Source organism: Brachyistius frenatus, unplaced genomic scaffold, assembly GCF_029030835.1.
Source record: "Brachyistius frenatus isolate BFR_SWC_R1_liver_20210118 unplaced genomic scaffold, ASM2903083v1 Contig_109, whole genome shotgun sequence".
NCBI lineage: Eukaryota > Metazoa > Chordata > Actinopteri > Embiotocidae > Brachyistius > Brachyistius frenatus.
This window is the reverse complement of record NW_027210708.1, coordinates 510,024-527,140: the sequence shown is the minus strand read 5'-3', so window position 1 is coordinate 527,140 and position 17,117 is coordinate 510,024. Positions and strand designations below refer to the sequence as shown.

General features: G+C 43.4%; 3 protein-coding genes across 3 annotated transcripts in view; 2 read left to right on the top strand and 1 right to left on the bottom strand.

Annotated features, from left to right (window-relative positions):
* The window catches only part of nxn (nucleoredoxin), a 60,727-nt gene extending 50,271 nt beyond the window's left edge, over window positions 1-10,456 (top strand). Inside the window, exons 4-8 of the mRNA XM_069712378.1 lie at window positions 878-978; window positions 1,146-1,252; window positions 2,060-2,239; window positions 2,743-2,867; window positions 9,402-10,456. Of these exons, the coding sequence (XP_069568479.1) occupies window positions 878-978; window positions 1,146-1,252; window positions 2,060-2,239; window positions 2,743-2,867; window positions 9,402-9,584 (696 nt within the window). The 3' untranslated portion in view covers window positions 9,585-10,456. The remainder of the gene's footprint in view (window positions 1-877; window positions 979-1,145; window positions 1,253-2,059; window positions 2,240-2,742; window positions 2,868-9,401) is intronic.
* A 718-nt stretch (window positions 10,457-11,174) lies between these two features.
* mrm3a (mitochondrial rRNA methyltransferase 3a) lies at window positions 11,175-14,330 on the bottom strand. Its single transcript, XM_069712377.1, has 4 exons — window positions 13,783-14,330; window positions 12,322-12,566; window positions 12,076-12,237; window positions 11,175-11,854 (listed from the first exon to the last, which is right to left on the bottom strand). The coding sequence occupies exons 1-4, from the start codon at window positions 14,112-14,114 to the stop codon at window positions 11,250-11,252; spliced, it is 1,344 nt and encodes a 447-aa protein (XP_069568478.1). The 5' UTR covers window positions 14,115-14,330; the 3' UTR covers window positions 11,175-11,249.
* A 70-nt stretch (window positions 14,331-14,400) lies between these two features.
* Window positions 14,401-17,013, top strand: glod4 (glyoxalase domain containing 4). Its single transcript, XM_069712379.1, has 9 exons — window positions 14,401-14,740; window positions 14,932-14,981; window positions 15,094-15,214; window positions 15,323-15,467; window positions 15,823-15,959; window positions 16,118-16,204; window positions 16,306-16,419; window positions 16,501-16,587; window positions 16,689-17,013. Exons 1-9 carry the CDS (start codon window positions 14,651-14,653, stop codon window positions 16,752-16,754), a joined length of 897 nt encoding a protein of 298 aa, XP_069568480.1. The 5' UTR covers window positions 14,401-14,650; the 3' UTR covers window positions 16,755-17,013.
* Window positions 17,014-17,117: the final 104 nt, after the last annotated feature.

The window sequence follows — 17,117 nt, the reverse complement described above, 5'->3', positions numbered from 1 at the left end:
TTATTTGGATATTAGGCCCGAAAGAGAGTCGTCATGCTAGGGGGCGTGTCTGGTTTGATTGACAGGCCTGGGATGCAGTCAGGTTTCCTTTCCCGCATAGGTGAACTGGCATTGTGTCCACAAGTTCTCGGTAATGTCCCCCCCCCTCGTCCAAATATGGTCACTTCTGGCTCCAAAAATTAAAAAAATGGCCGACCAGAGGCTTCAAAACAGCATATAACAAACCAACTGACAGACAGGTTTGATGACCTGCTCATTTAGCAATAATAGTAGTAGTAGTATTTAGTATAAATTATTGTTAATTAACATCATGGAAGCCAAACTTCTCCAACCTGATTTAAATAACATATTTTGTTTACATTTCTATATATATATATATTCCCTGTAGAGAATGCACATAGCATGGGAAACGGACTGGAAATTGAGAACAGGCCTGTTTTCCCTCCTGCTGCTCTGGCACTCTGATGTCATCCTAATGCCAGCCATACCAGCACCCCCTCTGCCTGGATTGAGTGTGTGCTCTCCAAACACACACACACACACACACACACACACACACACACACACACACACACACACACACACACACACACACACACACACAGTAGAACAAATACTGTCCTAAGCTGTGGTATACAAAACAAGGATAAAGGGAAAGAGGATACAGAAGATGATTTAAAAAAAAAAAAAAAAAAAAGAGGGAATTACTGGTTTGTGGACAGGTGTTTGGTGTCAGGGAGGGGGACCGCTTTGAATAATAAAGTGTATCAAATCAACAACAACAACAAAAAACCTTTGCAATGGAAGCGACTGCAGGTTTGTGACTGTATGTGTTTGGTGCTCACTCTTCTTCATTTGTTTCCTGTCTCTCCGTTAGTGCCCGCCGTGTCGCAGTTTGACCCGGGTCTTGGTGGAATCGTATCAAATCGTCAAAGAGTCGGGTCATAAGTTTGAGATCGTGTTCGTCAGCGCTGACCGGTGAGATTCGCTCTGACAGGACATAGACAGGATCGTATTTATTTGCACACATCCGCATCGGCCCGTCAAGGACGCAAAAATTCAGTCTTCTTTATTTAGATGTTAATTGAGACCATCAAATCAACCGATGTTGTTTTCTGCTGTTTGGTCCTTCCCAACCTGCCCAGGTCAGAGGAGTCCTTCAAGCAGTACTTCAGCGAGATGCCGTGGCTGGCGGTGCCGTATTCAGACGAGGCTCGGAGATCACGGCTCAACAGACTCTACGGAATACAAGGTGTTTTCCAGCTGAATCCTCCTCGCAAATGCTGCCGTTAACCTAAGAGTAGTAGATGGTGTGGAGTATTTTTTTTTCTTCCTCTGCCATGCTCAGTCATGTCACATACTGAAACCGCTGGCAGGATGACTGACAGCTCTCTGTACCGGGCAGGCGAACAGCAACACAGATTGCCCTGCAGCCCGAGGAATGTGGGCTGCTTATCGAGTTTACTGTCTGGCTCGCTGCAGAAGTGCTGGGCCTCTCGCTCTGTACCTTCTCCTCCTGATTCCCTCCTCTGTGTGTGTGTGTGTGTGTGTGTGTGTGTGTGTGTGCGCGCACAGAGGACTGTGGATGAAGTTAGAGAGAGCTGGCTCCCAGCCGGTCCTGCAAAGAATGTGAGGAATGCACAGAGGACAGGTCCGCACCCCCCCCCCCCACCCCCTTCCTCTGTTGACTTCATGCAGAGGAACACGCATACACACTGTTTGCTGCCTGATGCGGTCTGTTTCTGATAAGGCTGTCAATAAAGCAAGAGGATTATAATCGCAAGGATGGTGAAGCCAGTGGCAATAAATAAAAACATCAGAGGTGCAGTCACCATGGCCAGAGAGAGGTAGAAGTCAACAGAAAGGCCAAAAATATCCACTCAGCAAAAAAAAAAAAAAAAAAAAAAAATCTCAGTAGGAGAGGGAACATTGTGCATCATGAAGCGATAATTAACGGAAATGACCCAAACCGCCTCCCACGCTCATGCCCATTTCCTCCCCTCCTCTCTTTGCCTTCCGCTCACACCACCACCCTAACCTTCCTCTTTCTCTCTTCCAGGTATTCCCACGCTGATTCTGCTGGACGCAGAGGGTCGCATGATCTCGCGACAGGGCCGCGTGGAGGTGCTGAACGACCCCGAGTGCCGGCTCTTCCCCTGGCACCCTCGGCCCGTGCTGGAGCTCAGCGAGTCCAATGCTGTGCAGCTCCACGAGGGGCCCTGCCTCGTCCTGTTCGTGGGTGAGTCGCGGGGGGGGGGGGGATTTATAATGCAGTGCAGCTCCACATGAGGCTCAGCCTGAATGAAGTGGCATTTACGTGGAGCTTATTTAATGTCTGTGGAAAATTCTTCCTGTGTCGAAAGGTCCAGAGGTCCCTGGGAAGGGCTTGGTAGTATTTATCCATCTATTTATAGGCTAACGCAGACAGTGCAAAAAGGTATTTTGCAGTCGATTTTTAAATGATTCAGACATGCATGCAGGGCAGATGTGATGACATTATTAAACAGAGATAGAAAAGAATAGAAGAATACACAGTGATGACCCTCAAAATGTTAGACCAGCCTAATTTCTCTTGAGGTCAAACCAATTAACAAAACAAAAAGGAGACCATCAACCTTCTGTACCTTTTATTTTCACTCATCTGTGCATTTCTTCCTCTCCCAGGCGGCTTTTTTTTCTTCCTTACTGTCAACATCATCCTGCGGTTTTTGTTTTTGTTTTTTTTTTCCCTGGTTTATTCAGACGCTGAGGAGGAAGGGGAATTGGAGCCAGCCAAGGAGTTGATTCGGCCGATCGCAGAGAAGCTCATGGCCAAGTACAAAGCCAAGGAGGAGGAGACGCCACTGCTGTTCTTTGTGGCTGGAGAGGTGAGATAAGGCGCTCCAGGCAGCTCAAGACAGTAAAATGTCATTTCACACGAACTGGCAGCGCTGAAGGTGGGGTCTGTTTTTATAATGACACACTTTGCCTCGCGCGCGCGTGTGTGTGTGTGTGTGTGTGTGTGTGTGTGTGCGCGTGAATGCTTTAAGTCTTTAAGTATAGCTCAAACAAGTGCTGGATTTTTCAGGCAGATACCAACTCAATAATGAAAATGATAATATATAAACATAACCCATAAAAACACTAATTTCGTAATAATTAAAAAAAAAAAAACCGTGAAATGTTTTTAACACTAAGCAAAGACACTGAAAAGTCTAAAATAAACTCATGAAGACCACTTGGGGAAACACAACAGTTGCCTGTTTACACATTTAGTAGAAGGGATATTTCTCTCTTTAGTTTAGTTTGTGGTCTCTCCTCACTGCTGAGGGAATCATCTTTTTCTCTTTTTTTTTTTTACATACAGTCAGGTGATCAATAGAGCTGAGGGAAACTCCAGAGTCTGCTGTAGCCTGTCATATTTCACAGTCAAATGATCCATTGTTAATATATAGATATTGATTATAGCCACATTCTGAGCGACACAATAGATGTACAACAGCGGACTCGGTCCTGTCCGTGACCCACAAGTCATCTGTGGACCCAGATCCACGCCAGCAGGCGTTCTCTCCTCCCTCGCACTGTCTGTTTTCAAATCATCCTTCCATTTCCTGCTGCATCTCCTCCCACATCTCCCCTCTGTGGGACGAGCCGCAGAGTTTTCATAACTCTTACTATCTCCTGTTGTTGTGTCTCCACCTCTCCAGAACTGGTGGAGTTAGCGGCAGCAGACATAATTACCAGATTAGCTACCTCTCTCCTCAGCTCCCCCTGCTCCCTGCCCTACAGCTCGCCTCCTTCCTGGCTCTCTCCCTCTCTCTCTCTCTTTGCCGAGCAGTCTGGGAGCACAGCGCCTGCTTCTCGTGTCACTCTCCCAAACGCGGGCTCAGGTTTCGGCCGTCGGCCTTGCACATGTGCACACTGTGACACCCTGGCTTCTACTCTCTAATGTCGGCCATGACGTACGTACGCCGGAGCGAGAAATGCTTTCAAAAACATCAGAGCTGACATGATCGAGTTTCGTGTTTGTTGTCTGCGTGCCAATATTTACTTGACCTAACACAAAGAAGCGTTGTTGCACTGGAGCTTGTAGCCATTCAGAAGCGTCTCCTGTTATAGCTGCAGTTCATGTTTGCTTTGTTTCTCTCGTGGCGCACTCGCTAAGCCAGATATTTTTTACATCCATGTCGTGCAGGTATGATTTCCTGGCTGCAGCTCAACCGTCTGTGAAATCACCGGGTTTCATTTCTAGGCTAGGTTTATGGTCAGATATCACTTCCCGTGTCAGGTATCCGGTGAAGCTCCCAGGCTCGCTGGGCTTCAGACTCCTTCACCTTGGCCCTGATTTTGCCCTGGTAGTCGCTCGCTTCGTTGCCAGGCCAGCTGCAGGGTTTTCAGTGTCCATGAGACAGCAGTATGTTGGCAGCCTTCTCAGGGGGAGGCCCGGCTGAGCCGAGTGACACAGGATCTTCTTACCCTGCTGAAAAAAAACTCTGTGCCACAGAGTATTACACCAATTTATGAACACGCAATGAAAGCTCTTTTGTTCTTTCATTTCTGCCGTATTCAGGCTGTCGCATGTGAAGTGATCTACAGTCTCATAAGAATTTCACTGATTTTTGTGTAGCAAGCAGCAGTGACTATGGCCTGTGATTCTGCTCTTCAAAGCTTTGTTTTCCCAAGCTTGAGGTGTGTGTGTGTGTGTGTGTGTGTGTGTGTGTGTGTGTGTGTGTGTGTGTGTGTGTGTGTGTGTGTGTGTGTGTGTGTGTGTGTGTGTGTGTGTGTGTGTGTGTGTGTGTGTGTGTGTGTGTGTGTGTTCCTAAACAGAATGATCGCTTTGACTTTGAGATTATAATACGTTGCATAAACACTCCGGGTCTGCCTCTCAAGCAACATTTTTAATCTTGGCACATTTTGAAGTTTCTACTTTGTCTTTTCTAGCAAACAGAGAATAATGACAAAGAAAGGTCAAGACTGCAATAACAGACTGCTGGTCGTATCATTAAACCTCCACATGTATTATGCATATTTTAGGTGCGTGGTTGTAGGGACGGCGATATCAGACTGTTGGATCGTCACGTGGGTCCAGACAGAAAAAGTATCGGATGAATGTCACAAAATCTTGACATTGAGGGACCCCAGCGGATGAATCCTACTTCCTCCGTGACCCTTTGACCTTCCCTCTACTGCCACCATGAGGTTCATGTGTGCTTATAAAGGAAGTGTTTCCGCAACAGTTGTAAGGACCACAGTGACATTTGGTGGATGCATTCGTGGCACCCGGTGGATGAGTCCAACGGACTTTGCTGATCCCGTTAGCTGTCCACCAACACCTCAACGAGGTTCATCTCTAGAGCTAAAACCATTTGGCAGCTGACAGAATGTTGAATTCTTCTTTTCTGGCAAATAATGCTCAGATTTTGATAGTTCCGGGTTTTGCATGAGTGGAATTTGAATATCTTTGGCTTTCAGAGGTTTGATCAGGCAAAATAAACATTTGCAAGACATTTGATGGCTCCACCTTGATCTCCAGCAGACAGTTTACTTGTTTTGGATATTTTCTAGAGCATGAAATCAAAGAAATAGATGTCAGATTATTGGACTATGAAAATAATGGTTAGTTGTAGACCTATTCATATTTATGGTTGCAGATGAATGAAATTTGTCACGGATATTAATGTTGTACCTAATATTGAACATGTGTAACGCCGTCATTAGTTTACAATTTTAGTTTGTTCAATACTTTTAACCCCAAAATCCTGCTACACAAATGACGAGTTTGTGTTAATTGGCAAATGCTGGCATGCTAACATGCTAAACTAAAATGGTGAATTAGGTGGTTTTGTTTATTTGTAACAGGGACCATTAAATACCTTAATCTCACAAGGAGAGGAGATGTCTTGTACCAGACGTAGCTACTACCTCATAACAATTTGCAGTCCCGGGACAAGTGAGAGGAAACAATACGATAGTCACAGACTAATGGACTAACAGCCGTACGCACACACACACACACACACACACACACACACACACACACACACACACACACACACACACACACACACACACACACACACACACACACACACACACACACACACACACACACACACACACACACACACACTTAACAAGAATAAAACATATCAGAATATTACATGCATAAAAAAATGTATCAACATTAAACCCACTTTGGCTGTCAGCATTGTCAATGTGAGCATGATAGCCTTTAGCTCAAAGCTAAGTACAGCCACATGGAGCTACTAGTATAGCATGTTGACTTTTATCATTGTTTAATTATAAACACATTGGAATTTTCTTTTGGTGTCTTGTATTTGCTCAATAAGTCATAAAGATAGAAGATAAAAACGACATTGTTTGTGGGCTGAGTTTATTTCTAAAGCTCAGTCGATTTGTCTCCCATCACTTTATGTTTTTTTTTTTTTTTATCTTAGATCTTGTGTAAGTCACAGATGTTCTTCAGCTGTTTTAATCTGCTGGCTCTTTTTCCTCGTTAACTTATTATTACCGCAGCAATGTAAACAGATGAGCAGTCGCCATAGAGACTGTCCAAAAAATTTGGCAACGATGACGACTTTATTCCTTGAGACATGCGAGCTGGTCAGTGGGATGGACTCTGAGGCCAGTGGGAAGGTTTGCTGTCATTTATCAGTTGCAGCCTTATCAGACGCTCGTCGTCTGTGAAACGCATCAGCAATCGGAATAAACCCGACACGGCCCAGCAGGTCCCCGCACGGTGAACACACGCTGAGCTTTATCACAGCTGGGAGTGAGGGCTGCAGCAGGGAGGCCCTTTGTCTGTTTTGTTCTGAGCTGAGCTGCAGAGGGCGGAGGGGTTGGGGGTGGTGGTGGGGGGGGGGGTGGAGGACTCAGGAATGGCTGCACCTCACGAGAAGCAGTTTACACAAGCAAAAGAGCCACACAAAAGATGCATGACTTCTTCCGGAGGCGAAGACTGACACGCAGATTTAATCTTCTCATATCGAAGAGGCTGGGAAAGGCCACGCTGACAGATTGTGGAATTTCTCTCTTTGTGGTTTGTTTACCCTGCACATGATCTATAACCTACACTTGGTAAGGCTGCAAGAGAGCCTGCAGGGACAAAGCTTTTATTAGTAGATGGGAGAATTGAGCAGCATTTCAGTCGTAACAACATTAGGTCTAAGTGACAGCTCTGTGAGTATTAAGTGGTCAATCTATGGTGCTTTGCAGTGTAATAAAATGGAAGGAAGTTAGCTGCCTACAACAAAATACCACACTGAAAGTCATCCGTTCCATCTGTTAGCAGTTTTGCAAAGCCGAGGTCGCAGACTTCATCTTGGCATACTTATCCTTTTTAGGTATCAGCGCAGCCAAGCTATTCAATGAAAAGTCCGAGGGCTGATTGTGTGGTTTGATCCACTTAGCAAGAATAGATGCAGATTTTTTTTTTTTTGATGACAAAGAGAGCAGAGAGAAAAGGACGGTTGGACATGAAATGGAGCAGGAAATCCCTCCAAAGTCGCTCTATCGTTGACTTTGTTTTGACTAAACTCATACTGGCACATAAATCAGTCACAGTATCAACATCAGGGGCACTGGCTCTGTTAGAAGTTCAGCTCATTGTTGCAGCGCCACCCTCTGGCCCTTTAATGCAACTTCTGCATTTGCGACATAATTCTTTCCATCTTTTTTTTTTTTTTTTTTTTTTATCTTTGAGAGTCTCCATCTGAGCCTGCAACCAAAGCTGAGGGGAAATCCGGTCATCGTGTCACGAGGATGAGAAAATGTCACAAATGGTATTAAGATATTAGCTCTACACATTTAAGTGAACTGCATGACCTCCCAGAACATAACACGTTTGTCTGACTGAGCGGAGATATGTGACAAGAATAATGGATCTCTGTCAAGGCAGGAATGCCAGTAGCAGGGGCACTGCCAGCTGGAGCTCCAGCTGAACTACTAAACTGTTTGATTTCTTATTCACTCTCAATAATTAATGGTTTCTCTCAAGCGTGTTTGAAAGTTGCTGCCTGCCTCTCCCAGTAGTGACTCATTTATGTTACCTACGGCAACAGAGGTTGCAACCTGGACTTGTTAAGGCGTGAAAGGTGACACCAAGCCTCAGGCTGAACACGGGTGAAGCCCTTTCAAAATAACTGCAGAGATAAAACTGGAATCTCCGTTAAACCCAGCAATCTATTTTTAACGTACTCCATCTCGAATCGGCGGTCTGCTTCATCTCCCACCCACACGTGCAATTCAAACGCTCTGCAATGAGACTTAAATCTGATTTGTGTGAACGTTTGAAAAAAGCAGGGATGTAGTTGGACACACACACACACACACACCCCACCTGGTTTCTTCCTCCTTCCACGTGGCATGGATGTGTGTGACTGAGCAGCAACTCTCCGGTCTCTCTGGGCATTCAGCCGGCACAGAAGAGAGTTTCATATTTGATAGCGTGATCTGAATGTGGAATAGTTCAAGCAAAGGGCGCTGCCCTCGTTTTCTGAAGTCTGAGCTCAGAGATGTGCAATTTCGAGTGTCTTCTCAAGTGGAATATATGCAGAGTTTGTCAAAGCGATTCAAATGTCATGTCGGGTTGGATGAGGAGAGAAGGGCTGAGATAAAAGCACTCTCTTACCTCATCACATCAACCTCGCAGAACTGCAGCACCCGCGGCCCTGTTGTCTTTTTTTTTTTAGGCTTTTAGATGACGTTGGTACACCTGAACTTCATTAGTTTGTTTGTGCTTTAAATGAAAATGGGCTGCTTATAGCAGTAATTTCCAAACTTTTCTGACTTGCAACCCGTTTAAACAAAATTATGAGTGCAGCTGATTGAGCCATCCACAGATTCTTCCTTCTCACATTGTTTATTTTTCTATTTGAAAGAGGCCTGTGGAGGTCAAATTGTCCATTTAAGCTCTGCAATGTTGCATTTTCAATCAACTTTGAGTTTACAAATGTGCATGAGCCAAAATTGGGAAGGAAGTCAGAGGGGAAAAAAGTTTGTTTTCTGGCTTCCTCATGATCTTGTCACATCTCAAATTCATCTTGTGACCACTTTGGGTGTCCCACCGCTCGTGGTAGGAACAATTTAGAGGAAGCTGTACACAATAAGATGGGAAACCTCGCAAGGAAACTTGTGATAAAAGTTGCATTTTCAAAGCAGAGATATATTGCTGTCAAACATCTTTTGAATTTTGATCGTGGGATTACTGACGTTTAAGTATTGCCAGATGAAAAAAATGTCACAATAGCCCCAAAAACAAAACCGCTTTTTGACTTTCCAACCAGTAAGCAAATCGCCTCAAACAGAGGCTTTGATTGTTCCCCAGTTAACCAGCCTAACCATGAATGTGAGGAATGTACCACTGCAGTGTCACACTTTCCTTTTTACCTCCTTCAACACAGGACGACATGAGCGACTCCCTGCGAGACTATACCAACCTCCCAGAAGCAGCGCCTCTGCTCACCATCCTGGACATGTCGGCTCGTGCCAAATACGTCCGCGACGTCGAGGAGATCACGCCGGCCGTGGTGGAGCAGTTTGTGGGCGACTTCCTGGCCGAAAAGCTCAAACCTGAGCCCATCTAAAAAGGAAAGTCCGAGTATGACATGGACGCACTCTGTGGGACTCACTCCATCACCAACACCCCACCTCTCTCTTTCCTCCTGACTGTTCAGAGATGTTTTTTTGTTTTGTTTTTTTACATCTTGCTCTTTTCATGGAGTCCCCTCTTTCTCCTGTGGTGCCTTGCATTGACTATAATCCATACAGTAATATATATTCTGTTGGTTTCTTCTTTTTTTTTTTTTTTTTGGGCCTCAAGAAAAGTATTTGTATTTTTTTTTTTTTCACTCAATAGCATTTCTAGAGACAACCAGAGACTTTCCCAGTGGACCTACTTACTTAGCTGATTCTTTGCTTTCTGTTTTGTCTGTTTTTGGTTTCTGAATGATGTTAAGAAAGAATAAAATGCATTTTTACAGTTGTAATTCACATGTAGTGCAGATGTGCTGAACCTCAGTTGGATGTAGCTGTAAGCCTTTGTGGCCCTATTTAAAAGAAAAAAAAATTAAAAACAGGTGCACATACAGTAAAGAGCACGTTGTACTCTCTTGTAACAGACCAATGACTGATGTTTTAAAAACCCGTGTCTTGTTGTGCGTGTCACGATGTGAGTGAAAGTCATCTCTTATAGCCACTTGGTAACGATGGTTCTCATCTCAAGGTCATTAGGAGGATTTTCTGTGAAGGTCCTCTAATGAAAAAGGCCAGATTGATTTCTGGAGGCACAAAAATGGAATTTTTTTTTTTTTTTAAAGTGTTGAATGTACAAATTCCTATATTCCCTCACTTCAGTCATGACTTCTCACACCCATTAAAATATTCACTGGCAAGCACAAAGTTTTGTTCCCGTTAAGTTTTCTCAATAAAGTTAGCTCTTGGATATGTAAAAGACACAGTGCCGTGACTCGCACGCTCCTTTGTCAGAAGTATTTAAAGCTGTATGGGCCCAAAAGGAAGAGTTGCATTTATTATGGAGGAAGGTGTGCAGTGACTCATTTCGTTAATGTGGGACAGAGACTTTGGTCCTTCTACTATAGTGAATTCTGCATACTTGCATAGAAAATATGGCAGCAGAAATAGAAAACTAAACTTGTCCTTTATTGAATAGATGTGCATGCATCTAGTGCATACGAAAATATTTTGGAATAACAGGTCAGAAAAGGCAGAGAAGTATGTGCTTTTTTTTAATATATGTACTTTGTTTTGACCTGAGGGAGCACTGGAGGACCTTTAAACCTTTCATGGCTGATCTCGGCCTTCACTTGAGATTTATTGTAGAGAAAAAAAACAAGTGGTTGCACAAAATCATTTAACCTTTGTGTTTGATCATAAAGCTACCATGTGCAGTATTGGAAATTTATTTTTCAATCAGCACCATGTTCCCTCAGTTGGTTGATATAGGAAAGACTTATTTAGCTGCTCTTTCTTCAATGTCAAAAAGTCTGTTTTTTCACTATTTTTTTTTACATTTCTCATAAATATATGATTCTGAGATATGTGGCAATGGGTCGTGCATTTGTTTTCAAGGACAACATTTTATATCAAATTCGTTTCTAAAATCAAATGTGGAACCTGAAAAAGCAGACAAGGCAAACATGCACATAACGCAGACATAGACTTTGGGGTTTTATTACTCACAGAACAGGATATAGGATGTTAAATATAAGTTCTATCTTTCAGAGGAAGTATCATGAAAACTGCCTCCCAGCTTTAGACTGCCATTTCCTTCCAGATGTTTGCAGAAGTTTTAACAGTTGTTTCCTGCCCTCAAACAAAAGGATACTGGCTGCCATGGCTGAATTTAAGCTGTTCACGGCCGGAACGACGGGAATAAAGAGCCTGTGACCGGCACTTTTCTCAGCTAACTGGACTGCTTCGATGCTCAGCCCGTGCGTCTCCCCACCTATCACGAGAGCAGTGGGACTCTGAGCCCAGCCGTCGTGGTACAGCTTGGTGTCCACTCTGGGGAGTGAAAGTCCCTCATCTTCAGAGTCGGAATCGGAGTCGGAATCGGAGTCGGAGTCGGACTCGTATTCCTCGTGGCGCGTGCTCTTGCGGCTCGGCCTCGAGCTGACCCAGCCCGAGTCTCCTGCTTTGGAGGGCTTGCGAGACACGTCAAGTTCTGTCTCTGTACTTCTGTCGGGGCCGCAGCTGCTGTCAGCCACATGGACAGTCACAGGTTCAGGGAGATGATCTCTGATATCCTTCCAGTCCAGGCTGGGATGGATGGGAAGGCGGAAATGAGCGCCCATCGCTGCACGCAGAACTTTAGGCTCCCAAACATCAGCACAACCTGTTGGCACCAAAAACAATTAAGAAAATTACAATCAAAGATGCAGAGAGCCTTGTGTGGAGTCACTTTTAACTATTGTAAACTGTTGAATTGTTGGGTTTCTCTGTATAATGTTGTAAAGTTCCGCTGTAAGGACTTTAATGTGTTAAGTGCCATGAAATAACCTGTGTTGTGATTTGGCGCTGTATAAATAAAATTGAATTGAATTGAATTGAACATACCCTTGGTGAGGAGGACATTATGGCAGCCGGCAGCAGCAGCACAACGCAGCATAGTCCCGAGATTTCCAGGGTCTCGGATGTTGTCGCATATCAGGGACAGCGGCACTGAGTGACCTCTATTTGCAAAGTTCAACCGTGACGGATCCGGGCGAGAGAAGATGGCTGCAGAAGAAGAGGTCCGAGTCAGAAACAATTCAGAGTGTCTGTGCTTTCACAGTGAGCCAAAACACAACGTGGGACTCCTACCGATCACCCCTTGTGGGGCCACAAGGTCAGACCAGATCTTGATGTCCTCAAACTTGACTTTGACCAGCGTGGCCCGTCTCAGCTTGTCTACGGGCAGCTCCCGGAGCCGGTCCACTGTGCTGAAGAAGACCATCTGCGGGTTGGCACCAGCTTCCAGGGCGTCGCAGATCAAACGCCGGCCCTCCAGGAGGATTTTGCCCTGGTGCTCCCGAAACGTCCTGGAGCGAGCGACACTCACCAGCCTCCTGCAGCACAGAGGTATGGAGAGGGACGCAGCACATGTCATCTTTATAATTATTGTCATGAGAATCCTTTAGAACTTTCTATATCTCTGCATAAATATGATGTGCAGGTCCGCAGTTACTGGAGACCTTGAACTGCAGTTTTTGTCACCAGGTAATGAAAGCAAAAGTTAACAGGCTTTTACCACTCAGATATAAAATTATGAATTGTAAAAATCAGATGATGTTTTAGGTAATAATTTATGCAGGAATACCACTGTAGTAGGCAATTATTCCCTACAGGAGCAAAATGCACCAACACAAATCCAGCGGGTCGAGGCCGCCGGCTCCCCGACGTGCAGCATGCGAAGGTCCGCTATTCCCGCTTGCAGTTTTAATTTTTTTTCTCTATCTCGTTCCTTATTCTTCTTTTTTTTTTTTAAATTGCCTTTTTTTTTTTTTTTTTTTTGCTGCTTTAACATCTTCAAATACTCCATGAAAGTTGTTGCCTGACGCAAGTTTCATGAGGTTTGGAGCATCGTTTGACCTTAAACCGAAAAAATGTCCCCTTGGGGATTAATAAATAAATAAAAAAAAAAATAAAGTAACTACCTACCTACCTAAATGCCCTCGCTATACTATATACTCTATACAAAAATGAATTTTGAGTCACTTTTGGGACATGACTTCTTTTTTTTTTAATCATATTTTGGACAACATACTTTTGATAGTTTGGATGACTTTTTTTAATCACTTTTTGGAGTATGAACTTTTTCTGAACTGAAATGAAACTCAAGTTACTTCTAACTAGCAACTGCAACAATGAAAAAAAATCATAATAATTTTTTTTACTGAAGTTAAAACGTTTGGTAGAAATTGAAAAAGCTTTGCATACACTACACATTACAGGAAGATATTTAATATCACTGCAGACGCCCTTGAAAACACGTAGGTAGGTATTTACTTTATTAATCCCCGAGGGGACATTTTTTTCGCTACAGCAGCATACAGAAGCAATAAGATAATAATAGAAATAATAGAATAGAATAATAGAAAAGCAATAAAATAGCAGTAAAAAATATAAAATGCACAGTATATACAGTACATTATATATCTATATATATTATATACAACAAACCAAGAAACACAGTCAACAGTGTTATTGTACTGTGATGGATTTGTGGAGATCCCAAATAAATAAAATAAAATAAAAATAAAAATGCAGTTGTTTAACACTCACGCCAGTCGTTTATCTCCAGGGAAAGCCCTCTCAAAGCGCGCCCCGTCAACGTGGTCCGTCGTAACGCTGACGTGCTTTACGTTCCTCTCCGTCTGGACAGAGTCCGAGTCTCTGTCCCCCCGCTGTCCTCCGGGGACTCCGGCCTCCTTCTGCCTCCGGACGTTCAGCTCTGCTGGCTTCATCTCGCTTTCAGGAAACAGCACTCGGACAGCTTTCCGCCTCAGTCCACGTACATACCGCTTCGGTTCCACAATAACGCTGCTCCTTCGGGTTAGAAAAGCAGTTCGCTCCGTGGAAACGAGACGCGTCACGCCTCTCGTGTACGCTGCCATTTTGCCCGGTTTCTTCTTCTTCTTCTTCTTCTTCTTCTTCTCTCTCTGTTAAAGAGTGGTGTCGGGAACACGTGCTAACCTTCTTACCGCCACCAGTGACTGATACTGCAGCTAAAATTAATTGGCAACGTTAACTATTGAGTGCTTTGCCAAGAATATCTTACTAATTACACCAAATAGCCCCCCCATTATAAACTTTTTTTTTTTTTAATATTTGTTGACACTTCAAACTCGCGAGACAATGTGAGACATTGGGCGATACCATTAACGCGACCGGTTGAGGGGGGGTGGGCGTTAAATATTTGTATTATATTTTACTTTTACGTTAAGTCGTTGCACTTTGTCTTTAACATTATAAAATACACTGTCATAAGCAACACTTGGTTTAGTAAAATGTCGAGGAATTGAAAGTGTAGTTGTAAATACCTGCTCTTTGCTAATTGGTATTTACGTTTAGTTAATCACCGACCGAAAAATCGATCATCAAGGAAGCTCAATCGCACCCTGCTACGGTGACATCATATCTGTCAATAAAGATGGCTATGAGACGAGCGCTGCATTTTGTTTTCAAAGTTGGTGACAGGACCAAAACGGCCACGTTTTACAGAGATGTTCTGGGCATGAAGGTACTTTTTTTTTTTTTTTTTATCTGCAAGATGTGACTGAAGCAATCGATGGTGTAACTTTTATTGATGTTGATCGGATAATCGCAGCTGCAGGGTTGCACAACCTCATCTGATTTCCTCAGTTATGGGGATGTGAATTGTGCTTTCTAAAATTGAGCCGTCATAATCTCATCTCTTCTTATTCGTTGCAGATTTTACGACACGAGGAGTTTGAGGAAGGCTGCAAAGCAAATTGTAACGGGTAAGTGCTATGAGAGAGACACACTACAGCTGAACTTTGAACTCAGTAACACAGATATACAGCTGTTACTACACTAATGCTACCTCTACCTTCATCCTGCACCCATTAAAAGGCCCTACGATGGGAAATGGAGCAAGACAATGGTTGGCTTTGGTCCAGAAGATGACCATTTTGTTGCTGAACTGACTTACAATTATGGGGTGGGAGAGTATCAACTTGGCAATGATTTCTTGGTGGGTGAGCGTTAATGTGGACACTGCACAGAACAACAATCCACACAGTTCTTGTTAAAGAGAGTATAGGAGGAGTAAAGAGATATTTTATCTGTGTTTTCACATTAGGGACTCACTCTGCAGTCCAGTCAAGCTGTAAGCAACGCCAAACGTCTGGGATGGCCGCTCACTGAGGTAGGAGAGGCCCTCTACCTAACCCAGGCTCCTGGAGGTTACCACTTCTATCTTGTGGACAAAGAACAACCTCCTAATGGTGAGTGGCACGGGCCTCCAAGCTGCCTTCTTCTGCATGAAAAGCAGTTATGATTGGAGGTAATCCAGTTCTAAAGAGAGTCTAATAAAAAAAATAAAGACTACTTCTAAGTCATTTAATCAATTTCATCAAGTAATAATACTAAACATGAGTTAGTTGGAGCTTCACAAATGAAAGTGTTGCTGGGTTTCACAAATTTTTCATATATATAGAAATATTTTTTTTGCACTTAAGATAAAATAACTGCATTATAATTCTGTCTGTCATCATATTTTTAAACATGTAATGTAATGCTCTGTTGTGTTTCTCCCTCATACTCGTCACGAGTCGGTAACTTGAGGTAATTTGTTCCCAGATCCTGTGCAGAAAGTTTGTCTCGGAGTGTCAGACCTCCAGAGATCGAGCCATTACTGGACTACTCTCCTGGGCATGAAGGTAATGGACAAGAATGCGAAAAAGAAGACAGTGCTGATGGGATTCACGGACGCTCAAGTGAGTCAAAGAAATGATGGCTTGAACTGACTTTCAGAATTTGCTAAAATAGATTGAGTTTAGACACTCTTAAGATTTGATCTGAGGTTCTTAGTTTATGTTGAGAAAAGGCTGTATTTTAGTGTTTATTTCTACATATGACTTTTGTCTTTTTGTAGTGTAAACTGGAGCTTCACGACATCAGTGGGACAGTTGACCATGGAACAGCGTTTGGGAGAATAGCATTTTCATGCCCCCGGGAGCAAGTAAAATACTATTTCTTGGATATTTCTTTCTAAATCAGAAAATTTTGAGAAACATAATCATTGTCAGCATAAATATAATATGTATTATCTACACTCCCCAGTTGGCTGACCTCGAAGCCTCGATGAAAAAGGAAAATCTGAAAATTCTCACTCCATTAGTCAGCCTTGACACTCCTGGAAAAGCCACAGTGGAAGTGGTTATTTTGGCTGACCCAGTAAGTGCATTAACAAAATAAAGGTGGAATCATGTGAAATGAGCCCAGTTACAAATATTCACAGAAGAATGTTTGTTTTAGGACGGCCATGAGATTTGTTTTGTGGGAGATGAGGCGTTCAGGCAGCTGTCCACGGTGGACCCCAAAGGAAATGAACTGCTTGATAAGGTTGGCGTTGCTCCAACATTTCACTCTATGCATAAACTATGCAACATGTGCGGGATATTCACTGTGATTGAGCCCTTTATGCTTTACCTTGTTTTTTTTAGGCTATGGCTGAAGATAAAAGTGACGGGTGGTTTGCCAAACACAACAGACAGAAGGCTGCTGCATGAGATGAAGGCGCTTGTCTGGAAAACTGTGCACAAATACTTTTCATTGGATGATGGGATGCTGTATGAGACACCTGCAGTGTAAACCATTTTAAAATGTCAACTCAATTATCTTTCAGGCTGGCAGCACAAGTTTTATTTTCCATGAGGTGCTGTTGCATTGACAGTACTTGATAAGTGGACCATTTATTCAGTTTAATGTATATTTTTTCCAATAAATGTTTTTCCCATCAATAAAGCAAAGATAAATTATGAAAACTATCATCGTGACCAGGGGGGGGGGGATTTTTGCTGTTGGGCATCTGTTAAAGCCTCTACAACCTTGAGTGTATTAATACTTAATAGCTGGAGTAATACTACCTATCT

Coding starts and splice junctions, on each gene's coding strand:
- mrm3a (XM_069712377.1), bottom strand. CDS start 14,114: ATGGCAGCGTACACGAGAGGCGTGACGCGTCTCGTTTCCACGGAGCGA. Junction 12,238..12,321: donor GGCCCCACAAGGGGTGATCG/GTAGGAGTCCCA, acceptor CTTCTTCTGCAG/CCATCTTCTCTCGCCCGGAT. Junction 11,855..12,075: donor TAATGTCCTCCTCACCAAGG/GTATGTTCAATT, acceptor TGGTGCCAACAG/GTTGTGCTGATGTTTGGGAG.
- glod4 (XM_069712379.1), top strand. CDS start 14,651: ATGGCTATGAGACGAGCGCTGCATTTTGTTTTCAAAGTTGGTGACAGG. Junction 16,205..16,305: donor TTTCATGCCCCCGGGAGCAA/GTAAAATACTAT, acceptor TACACTCCCCAG/TTGGCTGACCTCGAAGCCTC. Junction 16,420..16,500: donor TGGTTATTTTGGCTGACCCA/GTAAGTGCATTA, acceptor TGTTTGTTTTAG/GACGGCCATGAGATTTGTTT.